The following is a 27,802-nucleotide window of genomic DNA, read 5'->3' as shown; positions in this document are numbered from 1 at the left end:
TAGCCCTTATCCAAGGAATGTTGCTAGCTTCTGAGCTATCTGGGTTAATGAATGGAAATTCCAAACATTGGGGAGGGGCTGGGAATGGTGGGAAGTAATCCCTGAATTGCTGGGATTAAACTCAAACTGGTGCCATACTGAAGCGCTCCTGGTGTTCACAAAGGCTCCACATTGGCCCTGTCATCCTGATGACCATTCCCCTGGCCCTCTGGCTGAGAGGAGATGCGCATTCCACACCTCCCATGAGACTGACCTTGGAGAAGGGAAGACCCAGATGATCTATGGGTGTTTTTCATCCTCAACTATCTTGGCTCAATCTCATGGTTACTGCACAGAATCCCATAGAGACAGAATTAAGCCAAAGTTTTAGACATTTCAAATAAAATTACTTACAGATTCTATTTTGGAAGTAAGACCTCTCAAAAGGCCATACTTCTTTTCTTTAAAAGAAACCCTCAATCTCCTGAAAAAGTTTGATATTAAATATTTTTAAACCCTATTTTATGGAAGTTGCTCCTTTCTCCCCCCAAAAAAAATTCTTAAAAAAGAATAATTTTAGAGCTAGAAGGAGCTTAAAAGATCCTATAGACTAATTACTTTGTTAAAAAATTAAGACCACAGAACCTTTATCAAATGAAATGTTACTATGAAGCCAATAATCTTAAACAGATAAAATTGAGCTATTTTGGTTTAAGTGTGAGTAGGGGTCTGAGATCTCCAACAGCTGGGTCTCCTCACCACCTGAGAAGCCCCTGAATCACTTTGTCAACATAGTTATGGAACACAGCTTTAAAATCCCTGCTCTAGCTTAGCTTCCTTATTCCAGAGATATGGAAATTGAAGGTAGAGAAAGAGCTAGACTGGACCAAAGTCATAACCCAGTGTTCTGACCTGAAACTCTGTTTTTATGTTTCTACTTAGCAGCCTTAAAACGACCATGCTCTTTTAAATTTTCAGGCTTCTTACTTCCATCCCACCTGATCTTGGATTTGGTGCTGTCATTTACAATCAAATAAGGAATGGGTGGAATCTGGAACCCACAATTGTCAGGCTATAAAAGCAGTGGGTTTGATTCTCACCACTATCCTTTGCATCTTAAATTTCCTTCAGGGTGGCATATATCACAGCACATCACACAAAATAGTGTCACTTCAATATGTTAGCATATAACACTTGAAAATATAAGATTGTTTTTTGTTTTTACTATCATTTTTCAAGTTAACGTGGCACACTCCCACAGTCCTCGTTCAGGCAAGCCTGGAGATGACAGCCTCCTTCCCCGACGCCCTGCCTCCCATCCATCTCCTGCTTTCATCCCTTACCTACAATGTTGCCAGATTAACCTTCTCAAAACACCTCTTTCATCATGTCAACCCCTCTTTAGTGGCTTGCCACTGCCTTATGGACCAATCACAAACCTCTTGTCTGAAAATTAAAGGTCTCCAAAATTTGGCCCCAAACTAACCCTCAAGCTCCTGACACTTACAACTTGAGCCCTCTGTTCTCTCAAACTGTTCTGTCCCATGCCTGCCTTGGGACTCCTACACTGAACTTTTTTATCTTTTTTCTGGAAATTTCCCTTTCTCCCATCTGATCCCTGTTTCACTGCATCTACCCAGACTCCAGTCATCTTCAAGACCTTGGTGAGGAAATCCCTAGTGTACTATGAGAATTCAATTATTGTTAGCATTACTTTTATACTACTTTACTTGTCTTCTAATTGTATGTTTTTACTAAATTCTGTAATTACAATTCTATAAACACCTTTATTGAGGTATAATTTATATATTATAAACTTTGACTTAGCATGTTTTTAAGGTTTATCCATGTTGTAGCACATATAAGAACTATACTCCTTTTAATGGCTGAATAATATTCCACTGTAAAGATATGGCATATCTTGTTTATTCATTCACCAGCTGATAGGCATTGGGTGATTTTCACTTTTGGCAATTATGAATCATACTGCTATGAGTGTTTGCACACAAGTCTTTGTATGGATGTATGTCTTTGTCTCTCTTGGGTAGCTACCCAGGAGTAAAACTGCTAGGTCTCCTGGTAAATTTACGTTTAACTTTGTAAGAAACTACCAATCTGTTTTCTAAAGACACTGTATCATTTTACTTTCCCACCAGTAATGAGTGAAACTGCTAATTTTCCATATCCTTGCCAACACTTGTCTTTTTTTTTTTTATTATGGCCATTCTAGTGGATATGAAGTGGTGTCTCATAGTGATTTTGACTTATATTTCCCAAATGGACTATTTCATTTTAACAATGCATTTGGAATTTTCCCCTCATTTGAATGACAGCTCTTTGAGATTTGGAACTATCTTGCACATCTTTTCTTCATAACATCTAGCACCCTACCTTAGACAAAGTAGATTCATAACTACCTTAACCTTGACACTAAAATACTGTCACTTACTTGTGAAGGAAGGAAAAAGGAATTAGCAATAATTGTCATTTCTATGTATGGCATTTAAAATATATTATCTCACTTAATTCACAGGCTTGCAAACTAAGCATAAGTGGAAACAGACTGAGAGAATTTAAGTAACTTGCCAACTAGTGAAATACTGAGCTGGGATTTAAACACTCTATAACTAACTCTGAAGCCCAGGCTATATAAGTAAAATAGATAAAAGGTCTTCAGGAAACCTCAGAGTAGAAAATCTTAGAGTGCGATATGTCTATAAGATTGGCATGTCTTCCACATTGTGACCTCATAATTAGTATTTCTATCTCAGTAGTTATTGCTTTTCCAAGCAACTTTTCTCATATTTTGATGAGTGTGAGAGTCTATTAAAAAATTAGCGTCTAGTTCCCTGAATTTATGTACATTTGGCCTTTCTTTCTCCGCCAGTGTTCCACAAGCTGTGGGGAAGGCACCCAGACTCGAAGCGCCATTTGCCGAAAGATGCTGAAAACCGGCATCTCAACTGTTGTCAATTCTACCCTGTGCCCGCCCCTGCCTTTCTCTTCCTCCATCAGGCCCTGTATGCTGGCAACCTGTGCAAGTAAGTATGTCAGGGCTCTGGGAATGGGGAGATGAAACCCACACAGCAGCAGCTATAGCCAGCACTCCGTGGCCTTCCCTAAACCCAACACCTGTGGGAAATAGTGGGCCAGTAGAACCCCATGGAGGGCTGCAGGCAGGAGAGCTCAGCTGGAAACGGAAAAGGAATCTTAATTACACGTGGCCAGGCTGAATTCTCTTCTCCACTGGAAAAACAGTTTGCAGGGGGTAGAGCAAAGTTCACTTGCTGGCATACAGAGATCTGGAGGCTGGAGGCAGTGTATTACTAATGATGTCTAATGTTCTCCACTCTGGGGTTTTAAACGACTCTAAACAGATCTGTTTAATATTAATCCCTAGAGCCGCAACACTTCTAGGCTCTCCTCACCATGTCCTTTAGGGCTCTGGTGCCTTGCAGGACCCAGAAGGCAAACATTTAGCGGAGGACATTCTCCTCTCTGTCCTCTGCCTTTTTATGACGTTGATTTCTTGTTTAAAAATTCTTTTAATGAGAGGAAATGGCTTTCCCCGGGGGATCCCCCTCCATCTAGAACTCTGCATCTCAGCTTCTAGGGGCAACAAGGCCCAGCAGGGAGACACTGGGTTGCCCACTGCATCTCATTAGTTCTGATTGTGGTGGCAGCTTGGTGGTCCACAGCTGGGAACGAGGTCCTCCCGAAAAACACAGATAGTAAAGACTGGCCCCGGCCAAAATAAACCCTGAAGAATACTTTCTTTCCCATCCCTCCGGCGCCTTCATCTCTGCTTCTCTTCTCCACTCTGGCCCTTTCCTCTGCCCCTCTCTCCTGGCTGCATCTCACCCTGGGTTTTCTCTCTCCCCACCTCTTTTCTCTGTCCCTTTGGGTTCGCTCTCCTTCCAGGGCCCGGGCGGCCGTCCACGAAGCACAGCCCGCACATCGCGGCGGCCAGGAAGATCTACATCCAGACTCGCAGGCAGAGGAAGCTGCACTTTGTGGTGGGGGGCTTCGCCTACCTGCTCCCCAAGACGGCGGTGGTTCTGCGCTGCCCGGCGCGCAGGGTCCGCAAGCCCCTCATCACCTGGGAGAAGGACGGCCAGCACCTCATCAGCTCGACGCACGTCACGGTGGCCCCCTTCGGCTACCTCAAGATCCACCGCCTCAAGCCCTCAGATGCAGGCGTTTACACCTGCTCAGCGGGCCCGGCCCGGGAGCACTTTGTGATTAAGCTCATTGGAGGCAACCGCAAGCTCGTGTCCCGGCCCTTGAGCCCCAGAAGTGAGGAAGAGGCGCTCGTGGGGAGGAAGGCCGGCCCGAAGGAGGCCCTGCAGACCCACAAACACCAGAACGGGATCTTCTCCAACGGCAGCAAGGCGGAGAAGCGGGGCCTGGCCGCCAACCCGGGGAGCCGCTACGACTACCTCGTCTCCCGGCTGTTGGAGCAGGGCGGCTGGCCCGGAGAGCTGCTGGCCTCCTGGGAGGCGCAGGACTCCGCGGAAAGGAACGCGACCTCGGAGGAGGACCCGGGCGCGGAGCAAGCGCTCCTGCAGCTGCCCTTCACCATGGTGACCGAGCAGCGGCGCCTGGACGACATCCTGGGGAACCTCTCCCAGCAGCCCGAGGAGCTGCGCGACCTCTACAGCAAGCACCTGGTGGCCCAGCTGGCCCAGGAGATCTTCCGCAGCCACCTGGAGCACCAGGACACGCTCCTGAAGCCCTCAGAGCGCAGGACTTCCCCCGTGGCTATCTCGCCTCATAAACACGTGTCTGGCTTCAGCAGCTCCCTGCGGACCTCCTCCGCCGGGGACGCCGGGGGAGGCTCTCGAAGGCCACACCGCAAACCCACCATTCTGCGCAAGATCTCAGCAGCCCAGCAGCTCTCAGCCTCGGAGGTGGTCACCCACCTGGGACAGACGGTGGCCCTGGCCAGCGGGACACTGAGTGTTCTTCTGCACTGTGAGGCCATCGGCCACCCAAGGCCTACCATCAGCTGGGCCAGGAATGGAGAAGAAGTTCAGTTCAGTGACAGGTGAGCCTTGTAGCTAACCTGGTCTTGGGAAGGAGGCAAGGGGCCACATCTGGCCCAAGTCACACTACTCACACATTCTTCAAGGTGTTTCCAGGAGTAGGGCTTAGAGCTGGCCTCAGGGATCCCACCATGGGATGCAGGCCCTCTCTCAGCACTGATAGACTACTGGAGCAAAGACAAGCTATTTCATTTTTCTAAACTGTCTGTTCTCATCTTTATAAGGGAATAGCAGCATTGCCTACCCACCCCCACCCCTGTAGGATCCCAAAGATAAATGAGATACTCTCTGGATAGCTTTGAACTTCTGGCAGAAAGACATCATTCCAGGCCAAGGCATTATTATGTTACTACTCTGTAAGATGAACCATGGAAAAGCTTTGACACTGGAACACTGTCTCTGTGTGTGTGGTCCCCCAGGACTGGGCAGAGAATGAAGCCAGCACCTGCTGTTTCCCTTGGGTGAACCCATCTTGTGTCTGGGCTGGACAAGGCTGTTTGTTCCAGAAAGCTTTTATTCCCAGTTGGACCTGTGATTAATTATCCTGATATCTCCTGTTGTCTCCGTTTTGATGTATCATTATCAGGATGACAACATGTATCACTTCCTAGTCTCTTTGGGTCATAGCCATTCATAATGTAGAATCAATAGTGGTAGTAGAATTAATAATATTTTTTACCACTACCTGTGCCATACTTTGTACACATTTTGTCTCTTTTAATCTTTACAGGGGCCTTGGCAATGAAGATAGTTGTCATTAACTGATTAGTGACTATCTGCCAGGCAAATGTAAACTCTTTATGTGTTTTATCTCACTGAATAGAAGTGGATACAGTTTTTATCCACACTTTATAGAAGAGGAAACACATAAAGTTAAGTAATTTACTAAAGGTTATATTTATTAGGTGGCAGAGCTATGATATGTAACAAAAAAGGAACTTCCCTATGGGTAGTCACTTTAAAGAATCATGAAATCATAGTCCTCTAGTCTAGATTCCTCATTTTAACCTTTTATCTTCTCAGAATCCAAGCATAATGCTCTTTTCATTAAGTCTACATCTAAATGTTATTGTTTGACTAATCGTCTTCTCTGGCTTGCTAGCTTTTGGTAAGGAAGGAAAGAAGCCAGCATTTATTCCAGGCACTATGCCAGGTTTATTTATAAGTAACTGCATTTTTTATTCTAGCAGTCAATCCACAAGATTGACATTATCCTCCAGTTTTATGTAGAAAACTAAGGTTCAGCAGCTCACCTAAGATCACAATTTAGTAAGAGCTGAAACAAGCATTCAGTATTTGATTTTGATTCCAAGAAGTTTATTTGATTCCAAGGAGTTCTGTCTACTCTTCCGAGACTTGGTGAATAGATGCATAATAACTTTTGTCCATCCCGCACACATTATTTTTTGCCTTTGAAATGTCAATAATACTGCCTGTCAGCCTCAGTACTTTTAGACCAAATAGCTTTGATAACAATACTAAGTATTATTTCTTTATGCTCCAACGGTATGCCAGACATAGTGCTCAGTGCTTTAAAGGCATTATCTTGCTTAATTTTCCCTCAAAATCGTAGGAACTAGTAGGTACAATTGTAGTAACCATATCTAGATAGAATGCTGAGGGACAGATGTTGGAGCCACATAGAAACACTGGAAATGGTCTGAACACAGGCAGCATGCCCCAGAGCTTGTGCTTTTCACCTGCCCCTCTGTCCGTGCCCTCCAGCCCCCACCACTCATACTTTCCTTGATCAGCTTAACTGCTGTTATCCCTGTCGTTTTCTCCAAAAATCCTTATAACATGGTTGCAAAGATTTCAGTCAAGCCCTTTGAGATCACTGAGTGGCAGCTCCAGTGTCTGGTCCCAGGGTGATGAGGGGTGGCCTGATACTCAGGTGGGTGGTGCCCTGCAACTCAGTCCTATCAGTGCACTTGCTGTACCTATTACACCGCTATCATGCCCTCTCCTCTATCAGCCAGTCAGTTTATCAAGCGTAGGTACAACGTTTTATTTCTATCCCCTGGGCCTATTGCCTGGGATTGGTATTATTGGGATTGAAGGGAATGACAATTGGCATGAGGGAAAAGATGGAAATTAACATCTTCCTACTTCCTCCTAAAAAGCTGTGGAACAAGACAGGGCAATGGGAAAGGGTCATCAGGACTCTGCTCAGCCTTTGCCTACAGGGAGAACATTGAGGTCCTGACAATTTCTTTGAGTGTTGGAGACTTTTTATGAAAACCAAGGCCCATGGCCCATCTAGGTCACCTGGTGACTGCAGGAATGATGTGGAAGGAGGTAGACAAGCATGGGGGGGGTCCAATCTGATCTTGCCAAGGCCCTTCACTTTTCACGGTCTTAGTCTCTTCATTTCAGAAATGAGGAGACTGTACCATATCATCTCCGAGGTCCCTCCTACCTCCTTCCCTCATTTACAGAAGGCCACGGAAGGTTAAAGCCCATATGCTGATGGGAGAACCTTGACCACAGTAACTTCCAAAGTTGTGGCACAAGTTGTTTCTAAATGTTCCACAAACAGGCTCAGTGATCACATGAGTTTGAGAAGGGCAAATTTAAGGCTAAACAGATGTATGTACTGCTGGATTTTATGTCTATTTTTTTAATATCACACTTGATTTTTTATTATAAAAGTAATAAAAGGGCTATAAAATAATTCAAATAATATCTAAATCTATAAAAAGTGCAAGCCTCCCTCTTCCCCGCAATGCTCCCAGAGGCTATCATTCTTAATAATTTGGTATACATCCTTTTAGAATGTTTATATATTTTACTGTGTTACATAAAAAGCATATATGCACACATAGGATTTGGGTTTTTTAATAGGATATTAGTCATGTTCAGAAATGTGACTTGGTTTTTACTTAACAGCATGTCTATGAGATGTTTTCATAATAGTATGTAGTGGTCTAGATTACCTTTTTTAACAGCTGATTACTGTTCCTGAATGCATTTAACTATTCCCCGACTGAAAATTATTTGGAATTTTTCTTTTTATTTTACTCTTTTAAGCATCCCAATGTGTGTTGTGACTTTCCAAGTGGACAATACAGTATGCTGTGTTTTCAGAGTTCCCCTTTAATCACTGAACAATTTTTTGGCTTAGTAATCTGAGGAACACCAATAATTCTTGAAATAGCACTTAGGAAACACACTTTGGCCCTTTTAATTTTCGCCTTAATGGGCATTGAGAGTCTAACCCCAGTGGCTTTAAAATGGAGAAGGTTCAGTGGAATCTTGCTAGAAACAGACGTGGCAGCCTGGTGCTAAGAACACTAAAGCACTGGGCCTAGGTGAGCAGAGGGCAAGTCCTGGATCCTCCATCATCCAGGACATCATTACGGGGGAGGGTAGCACTCAGAGGGTAAGAGGGAAGATACCTGAGAGGCAGGAACAAACAGTTTTTGCCACCATCAAATTTTGTCTTTTTCTGGATCTAGCCTTTACTAAGCGTTTCAATGCAAGTGAATGGCATGCGGTAGGAAAAAATAAGAGATTTCCATTTTTGATCTTTCACATCATAATTTTTCCATTTTTCTTGGCTGCTCAATAAGAAATATGGCTGGAGCTTAGTTTTCTATATCTTTCAAGTTCTGTTTAAGAAAAGAGTGACTGTATCTGCACAGAGCATGCAGGAGGCACAGAGCTGCCGTTAGGACTGCTGTGCTGTGGGCTATTGGTGACCTTTCCTGTGTTGGGTTTCATTGCTTGTCATCATGACTATGTCTGGTGGTGGTTCAGAAATGCTCATTTATTTTCAAACAGAAGTGCTGAAATGCCCAGTGTTATAGTTCAGTTAGTCTGTTTTCGCTAAAGGCCCAAATCTACCTTCTGAATATCTGCAAGATTCAGCTGTGTGTTGGTCTGTGGGACTTTGCAGTTTGTTAAAGTAGACTCCAAATAGTATGAGACAGCAAGATAGGTCCAGGTCAGAAAAAAGTGAGAGAAGTCTGTTGCTTCTTTGCTTTTAAATATTCCAAAGTTTGATTTGAAAGAAATTCGTTTTAGAAAAGAATCACTAACAATTCTGATACTACTGTGTCTCATCATTTATATAACTTACTAGTTGAAATTCACATGGTTCTTAGAAATGCATGTCAACTCAAGCAGTCGTTTACAGGGTGTCCTTAGTGTGTTATGACTGCCTGGTTCATCATAATCCCTACTTCCTTTTTCCTTTATTCTGCAAACAGTCTCATGTCTACTCTAAGCCAGACTCTGTGTTAGATACTAGGGATGGAGGAAAAGAAGATTCATTTCCTGTTGATGAAATTCAAAGTCCCTTTTGGGAGCCAGAGGAGTAAATGCAGTATTATAAGTGCTAGGAGAGAGGTATGCATATTTATTCATGGCTTAAGTATTTACTAACCTAACTATAATATACCAAGTATACATTGACTTGCTGAAAATATTGTGATAAATGAAACTATGTTCCCTTGGAGTTTACATGCATTTGGAGTTCTGCTCAAATGGCACATATTGGAGAGGCCTTCCTTGTCACTGTATCTAAAAAAGCACCCCTCATCATTGTCTATCCTTTTAACTCTATTTAGAGAATTTTATCATTCTCTGATGTATTATATAAATATTTGTTGATTGCCTTTCCACAAGGCTACAGACTTTCTTTACTGCTGTATCCCCAGTAACTGGCACCAAACGTATTAAATAACTGAATGAATTAACAAATGAATGGAGCAAGGCAACAAACACATAAAAGTAAGCAAGAAAAATATCAGGTGGTGATAAGTGTCAGGCAGAAAATTAAAACGGGTGTGATAAGAGAATGATGTGGTGACTGCTTCAGATGGGTGTGCTAAGGAGATTACACCCAAGATCTATCTGAATGATGACCAGTGCCCAGCACTGTGATGTGAGGAGGAAGAACACTCCTGGACAAGGGAAAGGCAGTGCAAAAACCCTAAAGTGACAATGACTTTGTGTTGAAAGAACTCAAAAGAAGTCCATTTGGCTGTAGTAAGGGAGGCAAAAGGTAGAGGTGGTATGGGATGAGGTTGTGAGGGTAACTGGAGACCAAGGGAAGGGGTTCGAGTTTTAGTCTGAGTACCACAGGAAGAATTTGGAGGATGTTAAGCAGGAAAGTGGCATGATCTGATTTGCATTTTGCAGATTCACATGGGCTAACTTGTGGCATGTGGATTGTAGAGGCGCATGTTTGGAAGTTGGGGGCTGGTAAGGGGCCATTGCAGTAGCCCCTACAACGCTATTGATCTTTACTGGGCATTAGATACATTGAGATGATAAATAAGGCAAGAACGCTTCTCTCCAGAAACTAAGAAACCCTCAAGTGCTGGTGTAGGATGAAGTAACTTAGGACCCCAGTTTGTATTGAACTCCAACTGGTAAAATACTTCTCTTTTAAGCTTTTAAAAGTAGATTGAAGAGGGGTTCAAAAATCCAATGTTATTAATTACCAGGAGCTTGTTAGAATGCAGACTCCCACATCCTCCCCTACCATTAGAAGCTCTTTCTGCAGTAGGGACCCATAATTTGGATTTAAACAAGCACCACAGGTGACTCTGAAGCCAGATTCAGGGATCACTTTGAAGAAGCACAGGTTTGCTTTGTCCGCTCTAGATTATCGCAGCAGCTTCCTAATTCTCTATTCGTCTTCTTTAGAGCAGGGGTTGGCAAATTACAGCCAGTGGCTTTAACATTTTTTAAAGGATTATTAAGAATGGCTTTTAAAGGGTTATTAAAAGAGCCAATGAAATTGAGCATGGAGCTGTTAGGTTAACTTGCTCAAAGTCTCACACTTAGTAAGTGGTAGAGCTGGGATGTGAAACCAGGCATGTAAAGGGTTATTAAAAGAATGACTTTTACATTTTTAGAAGGTTATTAAAAACAAACAAAAAATTATAATATACAACAAAAACTACAGGTGGCCCTCAAAGCCTAAAATATTTACTATCCGTCCCTTTACAGAGAAGTTTACTGCCTCCTGCTGTAGACTGTTCACCACGCTACCGCCAGAGCATCTTTCTAGCAAACCTGTCCATGCTGCTTTCATGCTTACAAATTCTTTGCATGGCTTCTCATCACTTGAGGATAAGGTCCAGATGCCTTGGCTTTTATCATTTGACATCCGCTTATCTCTCTAGCTTCATCTCTTACCATATCCTTGCCCTCATAGAACTGAGCTCTGCCCTTCAGCAGTACACAAATACTTGCTGTTCACAAATGTGCATGGGGCCTTCTGACACACTTTGTCTGGCTAACTCCTGCCCTTCCTTACAGGAAGCGTATCCCCAAAGCCAGGTCAGATGACCCCCTCCGTGAACCACATAGTGCCCTATGCATAATACTCTCTCAGCCTTACCATTGTGTATTAAAATTAGCTGTTAGTGTTTCTAGAGTTTGTTATTCATCCTCAAGGGCCTATATTTAAGAATGTGTCTTATTTTCTCCATAATTCTAAGAACATGATAGACACTCAACAAATAAAAACCTGAATGAATAAACAAAGGAATGAATAGTTGGAGGCCCGCGATTAGGAGGAAGGTTTTCTTATTTTCAGGAGGCTGTGGTCTGCATGGTTTTTCATAATCTGAATTTCCAGTCTCTAATATGCCATTGTGGCAGAGTTCCAGAGTGATACCTGCTCCTAACTAAACATTTCTGCCTTGCCTGTATGTTCTCCACCAAGGAAGTTTCAGGCAACCCTTAGATTCTGTGACACAACTGTGCAATTTGAAAAGCACTGCTGTAGTGTGTATAAGTCCAGAGAGTAATCTCCTGTCACATCCTATCTCCCATCACATCCAGGCCAGTAGAGAAATCATCAGGCTCATCATCACAGGTAACATTTATAGAGCACTTACAATGGGCTTCAGGTATTCATTTATCCTCACAAGAACCCTTTGAAGTTACTATCCCAATTTTACAGATATTGGAGTTGAAGCACGGAGATATTAGATTAACTTGCTCAAAGTCTCACACTTAAAAAGTAATGGAGCTGGGGCCAGGCACGGTGGCTCGCGCCTGTAATCCCAGCACTTTGGGAGTCTGAGGCAGGCAGATCACAAGGTCAAGAGATCGAGTCCATCCTGGCCTACCTGGTGAAACCCCGTCTCAACTAAAAATACAAAAATTAGCTGGGCATGGTGGTGCATGCCTGTAGTCCCAGCTACTTGGGAGGCTGAGACAGGAGAATCACTTAAACCCGGGAGGTGGAGGTTGCAGTGAGCCAATATTGCACCACTGCACTCCTGGGTGACACAGCGAGACTCCATCTCAAAAAAAAAAAAAAAAAAAAAGTAATGGAGCTTGGATTTGAATCCAAGGCAGTCTGGCTTTTGGAACTATTTCTTGTTATCGATTATAACTTTAGTTGAATACAGGGACTTGCCACTGTTTTATAAGAAGGCCACTGGGGTTGACTAGACCCAGCATAAATTAACATTCAATATTCCAGCCAAGTGGCTTCCAGCTCATGAGGCTTTTGTTTTTATTTTGGCATAACTGCTTTAAAGATAGCCTTTTCTTCTGATAGCTCTACCTTTATATATACACATGTATATGCAAATATGCACTAAATTAGGCACTCAATAAACATTACAATTGCTACATTTGTGTGTGTCTGTGACTGCGTATGTTTACAGTGTTGATGGCTCAGGCACATGTGTGGTTAGAGACCTAGACCACAGACAATATGAAGCTAAACTGTTCCTTGCTTTCAGTCATTCTATATAAACACCGAGCACACATTTGGAGATGAGACTCAGGCAAAAGCTAACTCCAATCTGCTTTTGGATAGAGCATAACACCCCTAGCCAAAGAATCTGGTAAATTATCCTTCTCTACATCTAATACCAGGAGGCTCATGTAATATGGACAAATATATGTTCAGTATTCCTACGTCTGAATCCAGTTCTAGAAACAATAGCTGGAAGGGCAGTGCTGACTTCCTTATAGAAAAGAAAAGCCAGATTCTGCAAAATTGGCACTGCAGGTTGGATTACCAAATTAGGAAAAATTACTGGATGAGGACTGATCTTCCCCCCAAGAAAGACCTAAATACTGCTAATAGCACCACACTGTCAGGGAAGGCCTTGCTTACCACTTAACACTATTGGACCAGAAGTAACCCAATATCACAGATTCCTCATAGCTCAGCTGATAAGCTTTTAGGTAAGACTTTCTTTTCTTTTCAAAAGGAATGCAAGTGAACATAAAGAATAATATGAAACTAGATGCTTGAAGAAAATACTTATTTCTTCCCATGGGTGGGAGGTCACTCCCAAGTGATACTTAACATGGAATCCTAGGGAAATGGCTAAGTCCAAGGAGTTTCAGCCTTTTAATCTCTAAACCTGTTCTGTTTTCCTTCTCTTCTGGGCCTAGGTGTTCCCAGCTTATCCTCCCCACCCCCTTCAGCCAGAGGAGCAACCTGATGACACATCAGTTAACACAAAGGGCAGCCCACGGTGGTAGGAGACAGTAAGGCTGGAATCAGAGCAACTTTGGCACAAATCTCAGTTCTGCCATTTAGTATTGTGAGTCTACTTTTATCTCTCTGAACCTTGGTTTTCTTATTAGTTAAATTAAAATGATACTAATACAATCAGGCACTTTTATTCTGCCCTTTGGACTAGCAGGAGTGCAAAGAACAGAAATAATGTCTGTAACATGCCTGACACACAATGGATACTCATTTGTCAGTACGCAAAATCATTGTCATTTAGACATGGGGCCATTGTATCACGCTGTCTTCCAGGACATCCCTAACTAAGAAGCTTCACTCTTATTTGAGGACCATCTAGGTAGTTGTTCAAAGAGTTGGGTTAGCAAGGTTTCTAGGAAAACCACATGATGGAGAATTATCTGCCTAAATCCAGGCATCATGAGGGGATGTTGATATTCTACTGACATTCTTTGCTATCATCTCTGAGCTGATAGGAAAGTGAAATCTATAGCCTATAAATGATTATATTTCCCAGAAAGCTTTGTACAGTGTTCCAAAGTGGTGTTGGATAGGAGATGAATTAAGGCATATTTGGAAGTCTTTAACTTGGGCAACACAGAGTTTCAGCAGATGGAAACTTCTCAGAATGGAAGTGAGGATCAGATGGGAAATTCCTCCAGGGTCAATTTCAGAAACATAGTTGTGAATAATCCTCTGTGTAGAAGTCATAAGCACATGAAATACAGTTTCCAAGTTTGCAGATAATATAAAAACTAGAAGCAGGGAAGATAGGGAAGGAAAAATAAGCCCGTTTCAGTTTGGTTTGGCTTGTTTCCCTTATAGAGCTAAAGGAAATGGAGATGACAAATGTTTTTCTCAGTTGAAAAGTATAAGAATAGCAAGCCAGAGAAAAAAGAACCATCCCAGTAAATACATAACCCTCAGCAAAAGAAAAGTATTGAGTGTCAACACAGTGGTCACAGAAATGACCATCATGAATCATGCAGGTGAAGAGCACTGGAGGATAGTAGACAACCAGTGGCAACCAGACAGCACTAGTGAGGCTTCGAGTCAGGCACAGTCTATTCCCTGAAATGCTAGGGGATCTCCAGAGATCCCCCTAGCAGTTAGTTTACTCTTCCTGGAAGAGTGGTCCTAGCACATGGCAGAGTTCCAGAAAAGTGGTTAACTGTTTGGTATAAATAAGGATGTCACTGAGATAAACCAGAAATGAAAATTTTTCCATGTTATATGCCAGAAGTCAGCAAACTTTTCTAGTAAAGGGCCAAATAGTAAACATTTTAGGATTTGCAGGCATCAGGAGTAAGGAATGACCTTTGACTATTCTTAAACTGACTATGTTCAGCTCTGCCATTATCGTGTGAGAGCAGCCGTAGATAATACTTCAATCCATATGGTAGTGTTCCAATACAACTTTATTTATAATGAAAGCAAGTGGTAATTGGCTGCAGTTTGAGGACCCCTATCCCAAGTGGATAGGAAATCCAGTCAGTCATTTCATGCAGAGGTTTGTAATTTGAAATGAGTTACCTAGCAAGCAGATAAAATACACATATTAGTAAATTCAAGACTCTGTGAACTTCTGAAAGAGAAGGAAGTTAAAGGGTCTGGCAAAAAGAAGAAGACCAGGGTTAAGAATGTGTGGTCAGGTGGCCTTTCCCATTCCAAAAATATTTTCTATACTTCCATCTGAGCAAATCATGAAGCTTCTGGCATTAAATAACTTTTAGTTGGCAATTGCATTAAAAACAGTAAAGGTTAAAAAAAGTTGCCCTAGCCAAATGGTGATATGAAACTCTTCATGAACCTCAAATCTGTTGCCCAAAATTTCTGTACAAAATAAAATTCCCCCTTGCAAGCCTCTGGGCTACTATAATTTTTGGTTTCAGAAAAATAATCTTGCTCATGGAGGAATTCTCACAGCATTCCTTTTGCCTACCATTTGAAAGTATCTAAAATCCAGAATATTTTTTAGTGATTGTCCATTTCCCAAAGTAACTACAAATCTTGACGTTAATTACACCCCCACTGAAAATGAGGCCAAACCATATGCCTGCCAACTAGGCCCCAATCGATTCCTGGATGCTGTCAGTTTAAGAACAATCAAAGGTCATTCCTTACTCCTGATCCCACCATGTACTAGCTGAGCAAATTGCTTCTGTGACCTTTTGCCTCCTCTCTAAAATGGAAAAATAACATAAATCTAGTAACATGGTAGTAAGAATTCAATAATATAAAGCTTATACATTTGCCTATAAATACTAGCACCCACTCCCACTTTGTGGTAGATTCCATTATCCTAATCTAAGGAATCCCTAAGCAGAAAAACACTCATTTTAGGATAAGGAAAAGACCTCACCATCTGGTCCTATAAATAGGAATTTGGGGCTAAGATTCTTTGTACAAACTTTGCTTACTTGCTCCTGAGTTCACTGTTTTCCGGCTCTAACTGTTTTGCTCTTGTTTGTATTCCTTTCTGAAATTGCAGAATTCTGGCTTTTTTTTCTTTCTAGTGTTCTAAAATTTCAGTATTTGGTTGATGGTGTTAATACAGTTATGGAAATAACGAGTTGTCCTTATTCAGAGATTCCTGAGTCAAGAATAGCATTAAGGTAGTTGCCAACCCAACGTGCCACGTGGCCTCAGTTCTCTGCTCCTCTTTTCTGCTCCCTGGTCCCATGCACAGCAAACCCCTTGCTCCCTTTCTATACACCCGATTTATGTTTTTTTCATTGAAATCTCTGTATTTCTCATTTCCCCATGTCTTCACAACATCTAGAATTTATGAGCCCTGGCATGAAGAGTGAATGGTAATGATCATGGCGATGTTAACTGTGACAAAATCATAATCATCTACATTTCTTTGGTTTTTCCTACATGCCAGGCACTTTTCTGTGTCCTTTAAATACATTAGCTTATACAGAATTCTCACAACAACCCTAGGTAGGTACTATCATTCTCATTTTATAAATGAGGAAACTGTCACTGAGAAGTTAAGTAAATTACTTGCCCAAGGCTACAGAGCTAAGTGGCAGAGCAGGGATTTGATCCCATCATTAATGGCTCCGGAGTCTGTTCTCTCAACCACCGTCCGCTATGCTATACTGTGGATATGATCATTTTCAACCCCGCTGCTTTGAAGGTAACCAAATGAGTATTCATTGTGTGTTTATTTAGTGTGCCAGCCCTATGCTGAATACTGAAGACAGAACTATGGATGAGATAATAATTTACAATCTCACTGAAGAAATGAGACAGTTGATTGAAAGACTTTGTAGTGGAGTTTTAACAACTAGATCAGGAAGTGGACAGATTCTTGTGTAGTATAGCAGCATGAGAAAATAGAACTAGAACTTGTTCTTAAGGGAGGGGGAAGAGGAGGAGCCCGTCTTTAGCCCCAAGCTAATGACAAGGAGAGTCAAAGAGGCCATCTTGACTAGAGTGACAAGTTTGTATTGGGATGTGGGGCAGATAAGTTTGAAAAGATGAGGAAGCTACTGCTCTACAGAGAAAGGATACATCCATAATTTCTAGCTTCCAGTCCTGTGTTGAGACCTAAAATAGGTTTAGGAAAGTGTACCAGTCAGAATAAGAGGCCTGAGGTGGCACAATAACATATCCCAGATAGTAGATGGACATTTCTCTACCCACAACCTAAATATTTTGTCTGACAACTAGAAATTCCAAGAAAGTTACTCAGGTTATGTGTACCATAAAAAAAAAATCGTTTATTAGCTTTATCTGGTGTTTAAACTGAGACCTTTTTACTTGGAAAACAGTAAGAATGAGTTTATATACTCTTCTATGAGATCTTCACAAGAACACTCTTGAGGTCAGTATTAACCTGAATTTATAGAAGAAACTTAAAGCCTCACACAATCGAATGACTTGCCCAAGACCACCACGTGACTCTAGACTGGAGTGCGAGTCTATTGGCTCCAATTTGGGAAGTCTTCCCCTCCACAAGGCAGCTCCTCATAGCTGGGCATGGAGATCAATTTGAGAAGTAGGTTCACACAAGACAGTGGTGTTTACAGTTCAGCCAAAGATCCAGAGGACCCAGCCTACTGGGTGGCTGATGCCAGCCTACTCACAGAACTTCTAGAGACTTTTCCTTTATACACCTGGAGTTGCCTTTATTTCAAATAAGAGCTCTTAAGCACAGAGGAGATGATTTAGTCTGAAAGAGATTATACTTGGTCAAAACGGCCTGTGAGCATGTTGTCCATATCTTATTCTCATGCATGACAAGGATTTTTACTTGTGTACAAAAACAATTTCTTGCACCCTCTCAGCTGGTCCTTAATTTGTAGGATGCTTGCGAAGGCGTATTGTCACATAGAAGCTTACAAATGAAGGCCCCCAGAAAAACAAAACTGCTTCTTCATTTTCTGGCTAAAAATAGGGTCAAATAAGTAAAGTAATAAGTTTTAGGCTAGAAAACTGAAAAGGAAGTGGGGTACAGGTCTGGGAGGAAGGCAGGGAGTATTGATATACCTATCATGACCAAATTACCACTTGCTGTGTAGATCTTAATTGTACCCATTCTATGTCCCCACATCCTCTGATTCCATAAATTCCAAAACAGCTCCAAAGGAATCCTATTGGTTTTGTTTGGAAAGCAGCCCTATGTTTCTCTGACTGCTCATTCTAAAGCAAGCCTATCAAATTTGGAAACTAAATATAAGCTGACAGAAATAAGCTACCAGCAAATTAAGCTAAATTAATAGAGTAGACTCCTGAAATATGAAGAAAATATTTTTTTCCAGGAATCTTTCTCTCTAGTTGCCAGGCTAGGTAAACTGAAGCAAGCCTCCGTCTCTGCAGCAAGCCCTTTCCTTTGCCTGGTGGTGCTTCCCAGGAGCCCTGCGTGGGACCCCCTTCCGGAACTACTGCTCTGCCTAGTGGCAGCCTTCAAGCCTTCATCTACCAATTTTATGGGTGTATTGTATGTATAATAATAGGAGTGAAATCCTCCCCTATCCCTGAAAGGACTTATGCCTTAGTGAATTATAAGAGAAAGGGAAATAACATCCAAATGGGCCATATGTACAAAGAACACACCGTGGGCAGCTTTCTAATTACAAGAAGAAAGCATGACTAAACAATTAAGTCTTATGGTGGTCCCAAATGAATTATAGGGTGGGGGGGAAAAGTGCTGGACCAAAAACAAGAAATTCTACTTCAAATCCTGACTCTGCCCCCAAATAACTATGTACCCTTGAGCTAGACAGTTCCATTTTATAAATATAAGTCACTTTTGTAAGTATACACAATAAGTGAGAAATTCAGGCTTTCTCCCACGTAGATTTTGTCTTAAGACAATATTTAAGACTGTTTTTATGAAAGTGAATACTACAGTGTCTCTATCTTTGTATACATTGTTTATGGAATAGTAGACTATGCAAATGTTAAATCTCATGATCTACACGTCACCCTTTCCATTGCCGCTACTCCTGTTCTAGTTCAAATCCTTAAAACTCTGTGCCCTCTGTGACGGATCACCTCCCTTACTTTCACCAGCCTTGTAGGAATTCTTTTCCAGGCTTCAGACATGGGCAGAAAGCATGGTGGCTTACTCAGTGCCTGGAGAAACCGGTGTAACTACAAAAACTAACCCCCACCTAAAAATAAATGGGCCAGGGTAGGAGAGGGTTACATCCTCTGCCTGAAATCAGACAGGTGCGGTAGTTGTATGCAAAAAAAAAAAAAAAAAAGATTCTAATATGGAGATCTAATAAGTTGCCTGGGGGAAACTGGCCAATATCATGTGTCCCTCTCACTCCTTCCTCACAATTTCCTCATCCTTCCTCCTCCCTCACAGTTAATTTGCCATTCAGAGTGTACAGCATTACCAAGAAAAGAGTTATCGGAAATACCAAAAGAGGATCTAGAAATTCATTATATACCCCAGTTTAACAATTCCCTCTGATGAGCATGAAAACGTACTTCAATTGGGTTTTAGAAGTTGGTAAACTGAAATAGAAGAAGGTGAAGAGATTTGCCAATGGCCATTACTTAAATCATAGTAGGACCAAAACAAAGTTCAAAAGAACTATCTTCTAGCCTCCTGCTGTGAGTGTCCAAGAACCCTTTTCTGCAGGGACAAGAGAGATGTTTCCAGTGTCAGGGAGCCAACTACCCTAATGGGTTTGGGAACTTAGCATATTTTAATTTCTACCTTTGCCATGTGGTAAAATTGAATAATGATCTACTGAGTTCCATCATTCTCAGTTCTATTGAAACTTGACTAAGCCTACTTTTATTATTATTTAGAATTTTTGTGAAAGCATAAACATTCCTGGGACATCATAAAGATTTAAATCATAAAGTTGATTTTTAATTTTCTAATCTAAAACAGCTTGAACACCTGAAGAGACTTAGCAATGATATTACATTATGTTGCGTCTTGTAAGATTCCTTCAGGAAACAGTCATACGATGATCTGAAATATTGTATGGTTTGCCGAAGATAAGTAAAGTGTATAGTCATCTTTCTCTTAATAGCTTCTTTGAAATAAACTAACATGTAATTGTTTGAGAAAAAAGCACCTAATGTTTGATGGATGAGTGAATGAATGGGTAGATAAGCTATAACACAATCTCTCAGGGAATGAATGGGTGGATGAGCTATATCACAAGCTCTCAGAGGCTTCCTTTCATCCCTCACAATGTTTCAGCTCTAGTTCAATGCCACAAAACTTGAGTGTCTCCAATAATAGTGGTGATGGTCTGGAATAGCACTAAATCAAGCACAAATCATCCAGAAACTTCCCTTTAACTAAGGTATCTATTTCATTCCCCATTTTACTAGAGCTGCCCATATATAACTCGATTGATTGATGGAAGCCTTACTTCTACTTCCTGCCTTTCCTCTGACAGTAAAGGAGGTAAGAATAAGCAATGCAGTAGGCCCAAGGCTAAAAGCCGAGCTGAGGAGATCTCATTCACTGCCAGACTGTCACCCACCTCAGAATAATTGACAGCTGATTAGAAGTGGTGTTGAATTGCAAATATCATAGAGCCTGGAGAGACCCGGCAAGGGAAATAGTGAGGAAAGAACTGTATAGTGGGAGAGTGTTGCTGGAGCAGATCTGACTTCCAGGCTTAATCTTACCACAGAGTCTTATGGGTTCTCCCGACCTTTCTGTTTCCCCACCCTCTCACTTTCTTGAAAAACAACCCCTATTAACTGCTTACCTCCTAGGGATGGATGCTAGCATAATATTGGGTGAACAGTTTTTTTGAAGCTTTTGAAACTAGGGAGGTTAAAAAATCACAAAGCTAGAAATGACTGGCTTCAGGATCCCCAAAACTGGCTATTGAGCCATTTCTTTGCTGTCAAATGAACTGTCAACCTAAAGCACCTGCCAGGTCTAGGCACCGGATCTCTGAGCTTCTCCACTGTTCCCCCAACCCTTCTAGATTCCCTCCTCCACATACACATTCCAGTTATCAGCCAGCCTCACTAAGTCACCAAGACATCAGGTTCAAGTAATCGTTAGTCATTAATTAAGCTGGCATGATGTTACATGTACTTTCTAGAAATGACATAAATCTAGAAGAGAAAAAGCAGACTTGGGTGGAGTGGGTTTGAAGCTCACTGTAGGCACTCACAGTTTGATTCTTTTAAGTCTTTTCAGATTAAAAAAAAAAAAGTCTAAAGTAGACTCTGATTATTCTGGAATTTTCTCTCCGTGACCTTGAAGGGCAAGTTTTGACTTTTTCTACTGGGAACCTACTCTACAGAGAGTCCCCTGTAGCAGTGGGGAAAATAAAAGCAATAAATAAGACCTGAAGAGGATCATATGAATCCAGGAGTTCAAGACAGCCTGGGCAACTTGGCAAGACCCTATCTCTACACAAAATTTAAAAATTAGCTGGGAATGGTAGTGCATGCCTGTGGTCTCAGCTACACAGGAGGCAGAGGTGGGAGGACTGCTTGAACCCAGGAGTTCAAGACTGCAGTGAGCTGTGTTTGTGCCTCTGCACTCCTGGGTGACAGAGCAAGACCGTGTCTCACAAAAAAAAAAAAAAAACAAAAAAAAAACCTAGGTTTTGTGCCTTATATATTTATAACTAAATAAAGACAATAGATGTATATATAACTACAGCGGGGCTGTGACACATAGAATTTCCTTCATTTATATGTGTAAGATCCTCTCATCAATATGCAATTCTTGGCTTTTTCTCTCCTACCTGCAAACCTGAACAGATGTCTGTCTGGTTGTTTGTTTTTTTTTGTTTGTTTGTTTGTTTGTTTTGAGACAGAGTCATGCTCTGTGTCCCAAGCTAGAGTACAGTGGGGCAAGTTCAGCTCACTACAACTTCTGCCCCCCATGTTCAAGTGATTCTCTCACCTCAGCCTCCCAAGTAACTGGGATTATAGGCATACACCCCCATGCCCAGATAATTTTTATTTTTTGTAGTTTTAGTAGAGACGGAGCTTTGCCATGTTGGCCAGGCTGGTCTTGTACTCTTGGCCTCAGGTAATTTGCCCGCCTCAGCCTCCCAAAGTGCTGGGATTACAGGCATGAGACACGGTGTCTGCCCAAGATATCTTTCTTCATCTCTGGAAGCCCTACATTCTTTCAATCATCCAACCAAGCTCCACTTCTCTTTGTAACTTTGCTTTTTCCTTAATGAGCCTTCCCCAAATCTATCTGTGCCATTTGTTCTAGCATCCCCCCTCCCCCTAGACATCTGTGTGTGTTATATGTATTTGGTGCACATTGTTGTCTGGTCCAGCTGGTAGCATTTAGATCAAGTAATCCACAGGCTGCAAAAGCAATGAGAAACCTCCTTATTTGAGATCACTACCACAGTCACATTAATCAAAGAGGCAAGAGAGCCCAGGTTCTTGATTGTCCTTGTAGCTGATTTGTCTCTGTTGTTAAAACAGGGCTCTGCATACATCCTGAGGTTCCTTCCTGCCTTACCAATATTGAATGCCAAAAAGGAGTCAACTGACTTGACCAGGTCTATATTTCTTTTCTGTTGCTCCAGGATTCTTCTACAGCCAGATGATTCCTTACAGATCTTGGCACCAGTGGAAGCAGATGTGGGTTTCTACACTTGCAATGCCACCAATGCCTTGGGATATGATTCTGTCTCCATTGCCGTCACATTAGCAGGTAACCCGAAAATCCCTGTTCTGTTCATTTCATAAACTTTTATTGAATGAGTGCCTACAGTGTGTCAAACGGGCCCAGAGATGCATAGATAAAGAAGACTGAGATTCCATCTTCAGGGAGTCTGTAATCTATAATTACACTGGCAGTGTAGTATGAGATGGAATGAAGTGCTATAACTGATAACCAAAGAGTATGCAAGGACAGTACATTCCTGCCAGGAGGTCTTAGAGTTGCAGTGAGTGGGATTTTGATAAGAGACAGGGATATTTCATGCAGAAGGAATAATGTGAGCAAAGGTGATGTGTGCAAATAAGTAGCATGTTGGAACATGAATTGTGAATTATGATCATTGAAGACTCTTTTGGATCCTGTCATCTCCTTGTTCCACCTGTTGCAAGAAAGACTACAACCCTTAAGTAATTGGAATTCTGTGGTCATGGCTTGAAGCAGGAGTGTTCCCCAGAACTTCTCTCTGATTCTGCTTTATTTCAACCTCTTGCTCTAACGCACTGCCAACACTTCCCCTTTATCCATTGAGGTTAGACAATACATTCTGCACATGGTGACTTAAGAACATTGCAATTCAGAGTACAATGTCTCCCAAAGTTGTGGTCTTGTAGCAAAAGACATGTAGGGCTTTTATAAAACCTCTTTGCATAGGACAAACCCATGCCTTTGAAACTGAAAGAGAACTTAGATACCAGCCGGACCAGGGCCCTTGTTTCTCAGAGGCCAGGCAACCCGAGGTCACACAGCTGCTCGGCTAGTGGCAGGGGAAAAAGGGAACTGGAGTCGCCTAACTCCCAGCTAATTGTTCTCCCTGCTTTCCCACTGATCTGAGAAAATAGGATCCTTCCTTTCTCAAATCTGGGCCATCCAGTCTTTGTGGCTGTGTCGCATGTGTTTGTATTTATTCTTTTCAATTGCTACTCTCATCAGATGATTCAGTAGATGCTAGAAAAGCCAACATCACCCCACACTGACTTCATCTGTCCCTGCCGGGATTATGTTGTCACACTGTACTCCAGTCACACATGCTACCCCCTTGCATATCTGTTTAGCAACAGTATGTATGCCCCCATGACTTCAGGCGGGTCTGGGAAGGGACCCTTAGCAGGCAGCTTTGCGGGGAAGATCAAAGTCAACAATGAAGAAGGCAAGTTAAGGAGCCCTGGGCCGGATTAAAGACTGATATTATTAATGCCTATTTTTTGTGAATAAAACATTTGCTTTTCTTCTAGTGTATTCCAGTTGCAATCTTTATTCCCCTCTGTATACAGACTCCAGATGCTCAGCACCAATCTTGTTAAATCTCTTCTGCTATCCACCCTCCAACCTGCTTTAGCAAGGGCACCGCTGACATCTTTCCAGTTGCTCGCAGATAGTGGCTCTTGCAGGATTAATTCTCTTGTTTATATTAATCTAGATACAGTTCAGCTCTATCACAGACTAAATACCCTTTGTTCACCCGAGTTTAATACGACTAATAGAAACCTGTCTGGAATTAAGCAAGGCAATTGTAACATCAGGCTTGCCTTCAGCTCTTTGAAGAGGGGTTATTGGAGGCTGCCAACAAGTTCAAAGCTGGGGAAGAGAGACAGCGGCCAAAGAGGCACCAAGGAAGGGGAGGAGAGGGGCTGCCTGGTGAAGTATGACTACAGACACAACACCCAGGGCATAGGGAGCTGCATCCTTACACCTTAGCTGCCAGGGTTTGTTTAGGTTTGCTAGAAAATCTATCAAGCAGTCCCTCTAAAAATAAAGGCTCAAAATGTGCATTGCCTTATGACTGCATTTGCACCCTTACCTGAGCTTATCATCCACACCTGTGCCAATATCTGCACTCACAGTGTTAGGTGGTTCACCAGCTCCTGTTGTGAGCACACCCTCTGCCACATATTGTGGAACCTACAGCAACAAATAAAACCTGCATTTCGTGCTCCCTGATGCTTACAGAGAAGTGAAGGCAAGCGATGGATAACTGGCTATCTAGAATTGGGAGATAATAACAATTTACTTCAAATGTATGCATGGAGATCCTGCTTAGTAGTTATAAGGTATAATCTGAACATAACTTAAATTGGAGGGGTGGGGGTGAATGAGTATCAGGCATTTCTAAGTTTGATTACCAGTTATACTGCTTATTAGCTATGTGATCTTGGACAAAGTATATAACCTCATTGAGTCTCTGTTCTCATCTGTAAAAATTAAACTAACATTATTTTACAGGGTTGTTGTGAGGTTAAGTAAGATTGCATGTGTGAAAAAGCACTTAACCCAATGCCAGGCACATCGTTCACACACAATAAATGTAAACCTCCTTTCTTTTTCTAGCTCTTCTAGAATGAAACAACCTGAAAACAGTTCTAAGATGTGCAAACCATTATCCCAACTCTGCTTCCATGTATCTTTCAGTGTGAGTCTTCACTGATATTTTTCAAGTATGAACTTAGAAACTGATTCAGTTCACTTGCTGTCACATCCTCATGGTGAATCTCTGCACTACTGTGTTGTTATGGAAACTGCAGGGGGGTTTTCCTGGACTTCAGTATAAATGTAGGCCAAAGCGGGAAAAAAAAAGACTTTGAGCCTCAAGATAATCACGTGTCCCCATGATTTTATAAGGAAAGTATGGACTTGTGTCTTGCCAGTGTGTCTGCATTGACCAGATGCAGGGAAATTTGTTCATGATTCACAAAAGCAGGTATAGCATGGCAGTTAAAATCACGGGCTCCAGAGCCTTGGGGTCTAGGTCTGTGTCCTGGCTCTGTCACTTCCTAAGTGTAACCTTGTGCAACGTCTTTATACTTACTGACTCAATTTCTTCATCTGGAAAATGACAGTACCTAATAACAGTACCTGACTCAGTTCTCATGGAGATTAAATGCAATCATTCATAAAAAATGTTTGTAATTGTGGCTGGCACATAGCAGCCACTCAATATTTGTTAGCTATTATTATTATTGAGAGAATAATACATACAACAAAGGCCAACTTATGTTTACAGTGGGAGAGACTCCTTTTCAGGGACCAGAATGCTCACAAATTCTTTGTATAGCAGCTCTCTCAATGTCTCAGTGTCAACTAGGGAAGCTAGGATAGCCATCTGGAAAGTACTTGGGGCACCTGGATTCAGAGCAAGGGAGGTGACTTGTGATGAATATTTCACACGGGCCACAGAGAGAGAGGCCTGGCGGGCTCTCCCCGGCCCACAGCAAGATGCCTGACATTAAGTTTGCCCCATCCCCTGGATCCAGTGTCTTGCCAATTCTGCCTCTCAGATTCATTTCAGTTCTATTTCTTATTCTGTACACAAGTTTTCTTTGAACATGTAAACACCATTTAGTTTTAGACATAGAATACAGCCAAACCTTTCTTGCTCTGCCATGTCTGGCCTGTAAAATACTGTCTTGTGCCTTTTGCTCCTCTCTCAAATCTTCCATTATGTGTTGATTTTATCTTTAAGTCTCAGGGATTTGGGAGTACCTTGCAAGCGTCTCTCAGCATGGAGATGGCCAGTGTTTCCCTCCCTACCTCCCTGGAACAGCCCAGGGAACTCACAGCCATTTAGACCGAATGGCACAAAATTCCTCTTTCTGAATGCACTTAACTGGATGCCTGTTTCACTGCTCCGGGTGTAGATGAAAGTAGCTTAGGAGGGGAGGATTGCAGGGAGGGGATGATATGTCACATACCTAACACTCTGAAGTGTTCATTTGTGTTCAGGAATAAACAGGGCTAGGTAAAGGAGAGTCTCTGATGTGTACAGACATAAACACAGAGATTGGAGAATCATCTTGGCCTGTTAAATTCAGCACTCAGCCATCTTGCTCAGAAATCTTCCAAATCTGAATGGCCTAGGCAAGGTTTTGAAGGAAAGGAAGTAGTTTCCTGGTAAATTGCTTCAGTCTGGATCCGTGGAGTTTAGCTGTACTTACCAATGCAGATAAGGGCCTCTCCAGGTATAGACCATTGGTGAGGTCATCGACAAGAGGGAAACGTTTTTGGTTGTTATTGATTTTATAAGATCACAAAAGAGATACTGTAAGGCCTGCCTGACATCATCAATGGGAAATGAGAATAAAATGAGGGCTGAGGGATGAGTGTATTTTTCATTGAAAGGAGAGAACACAGATGAGCTCATCTGACGTTTTCACAGGAAGGGAGAGACAGAAAATATTTCTCCTTTCCTGGCATGTTTTTTTGCTCTTTATGAGTTGAATAGCTGATACACATTGTGTCTAATAAAGAGATCACAGAAACCTCACTGGGAAAATAAAAATAAAAGGCAGTTTTTTGAAATTCTTCTTCCTCTGTCCCTCCCCATCATGATTTAGTAGTTACAATAAAAGACGAGCAATTGTGTAAGCTTATCATAATGTAAGTCACTTCAAATTGGCATTTCTGAATTTTTCACCCAGCTGCTCTGTTAACAAAGGAGGGTTTTGCTTCATAAAGAGTTAGACTCACAGAGGACCTTGTCACCAATGCAAAGGCTAACAAAGGAAGATTTACTCCCATGAACTAGATCAAAAGGAAAGGTGGTCCAGGTGCAGTGACTCATGCCTGTAAACCCAGCACTTTGGGAGGCTGAGGCGAGCAGATCACCTGAAGTCAGGAGTTTGAGACCAGCCTGGCCAACATGGCGAAACCCCATCTCTACTAAAAATATAAATATTAGCCGGGCATGGTGGCAAGCACCTGTAATCCCAGCTACTCGGAAGGCTGAGGCAGGAGAATCGCTTGAACCCAGAAGACAGAGGTTGCAGTGAGCCAAGACCATGCCACTGCACTCCAGCCTGGGCAACAAGAGGAAAACTCCATCTCAAAAAAAAAAAAAAAAAAAAGGAAAGGTGGACAGGTTTGACTGTGTTCTCTGGGCCACATGGTAATAGCCATTGACTGATCTAAGCTGACATCAAGGAGATTTCAAAATCTGTTAGAATACTGAATAGCTAAGGCCCTTAAGTTTTTCTCAGTAAGTACAAATGTAGAGAATGCCCATGAAAGACCTCAAACTTTTATAGAACTTAAAACTGATGAGAGTATAGCAGGAGAATCTCACTCAGCTCCCCAGTTGACTAGAGGAAATAAAAAAGAAAGTACAAGCGGTTCAAGTTGGCACATCTCAATCTCAAAAAAGCAATTCCAACATCTGTTCAATGGAACGCAGGAAGGATGGTG

The 27,802-nt window shown here is 42.1% G+C and overlaps 1 protein-coding gene across 1 annotated transcript in view; it reads left to right on the top strand.

Annotated features, from left to right (window-relative positions):
- ADAMTSL1 (ADAMTS like 1) overlaps positions 1–27,802 on the top strand; it is a 419,209-nt gene that overhangs the window by 303,857 nt on the left and 87,550 nt on the right. The window contains exons 18-20 of the mRNA XM_050761325.1: positions 2,867–3,020; positions 3,901–5,026; positions 22,491–22,618. Of these exons, the coding sequence (XP_050617282.1) occupies positions 2,867–3,020; positions 3,901–5,026; positions 22,491–22,618 (1,408 nt within the window). The remainder of the gene's footprint in view (positions 1–2,866; positions 3,021–3,900; positions 5,027–22,490; positions 22,619–27,802) is intronic.

The sequence above is a fragment of the Macaca thibetana genome, chromosome 15 (genome assembly GCF_024542745.1).
Source record: "Macaca thibetana thibetana isolate TM-01 chromosome 15, ASM2454274v1, whole genome shotgun sequence".
In the NCBI taxonomy this organism is placed as follows: Eukaryota; Metazoa; Chordata; class Mammalia; order Primates; family Cercopithecidae; genus Macaca; species Macaca thibetana.
This window is presented reverse-complemented; position numbering and strand designations above follow the sequence as displayed.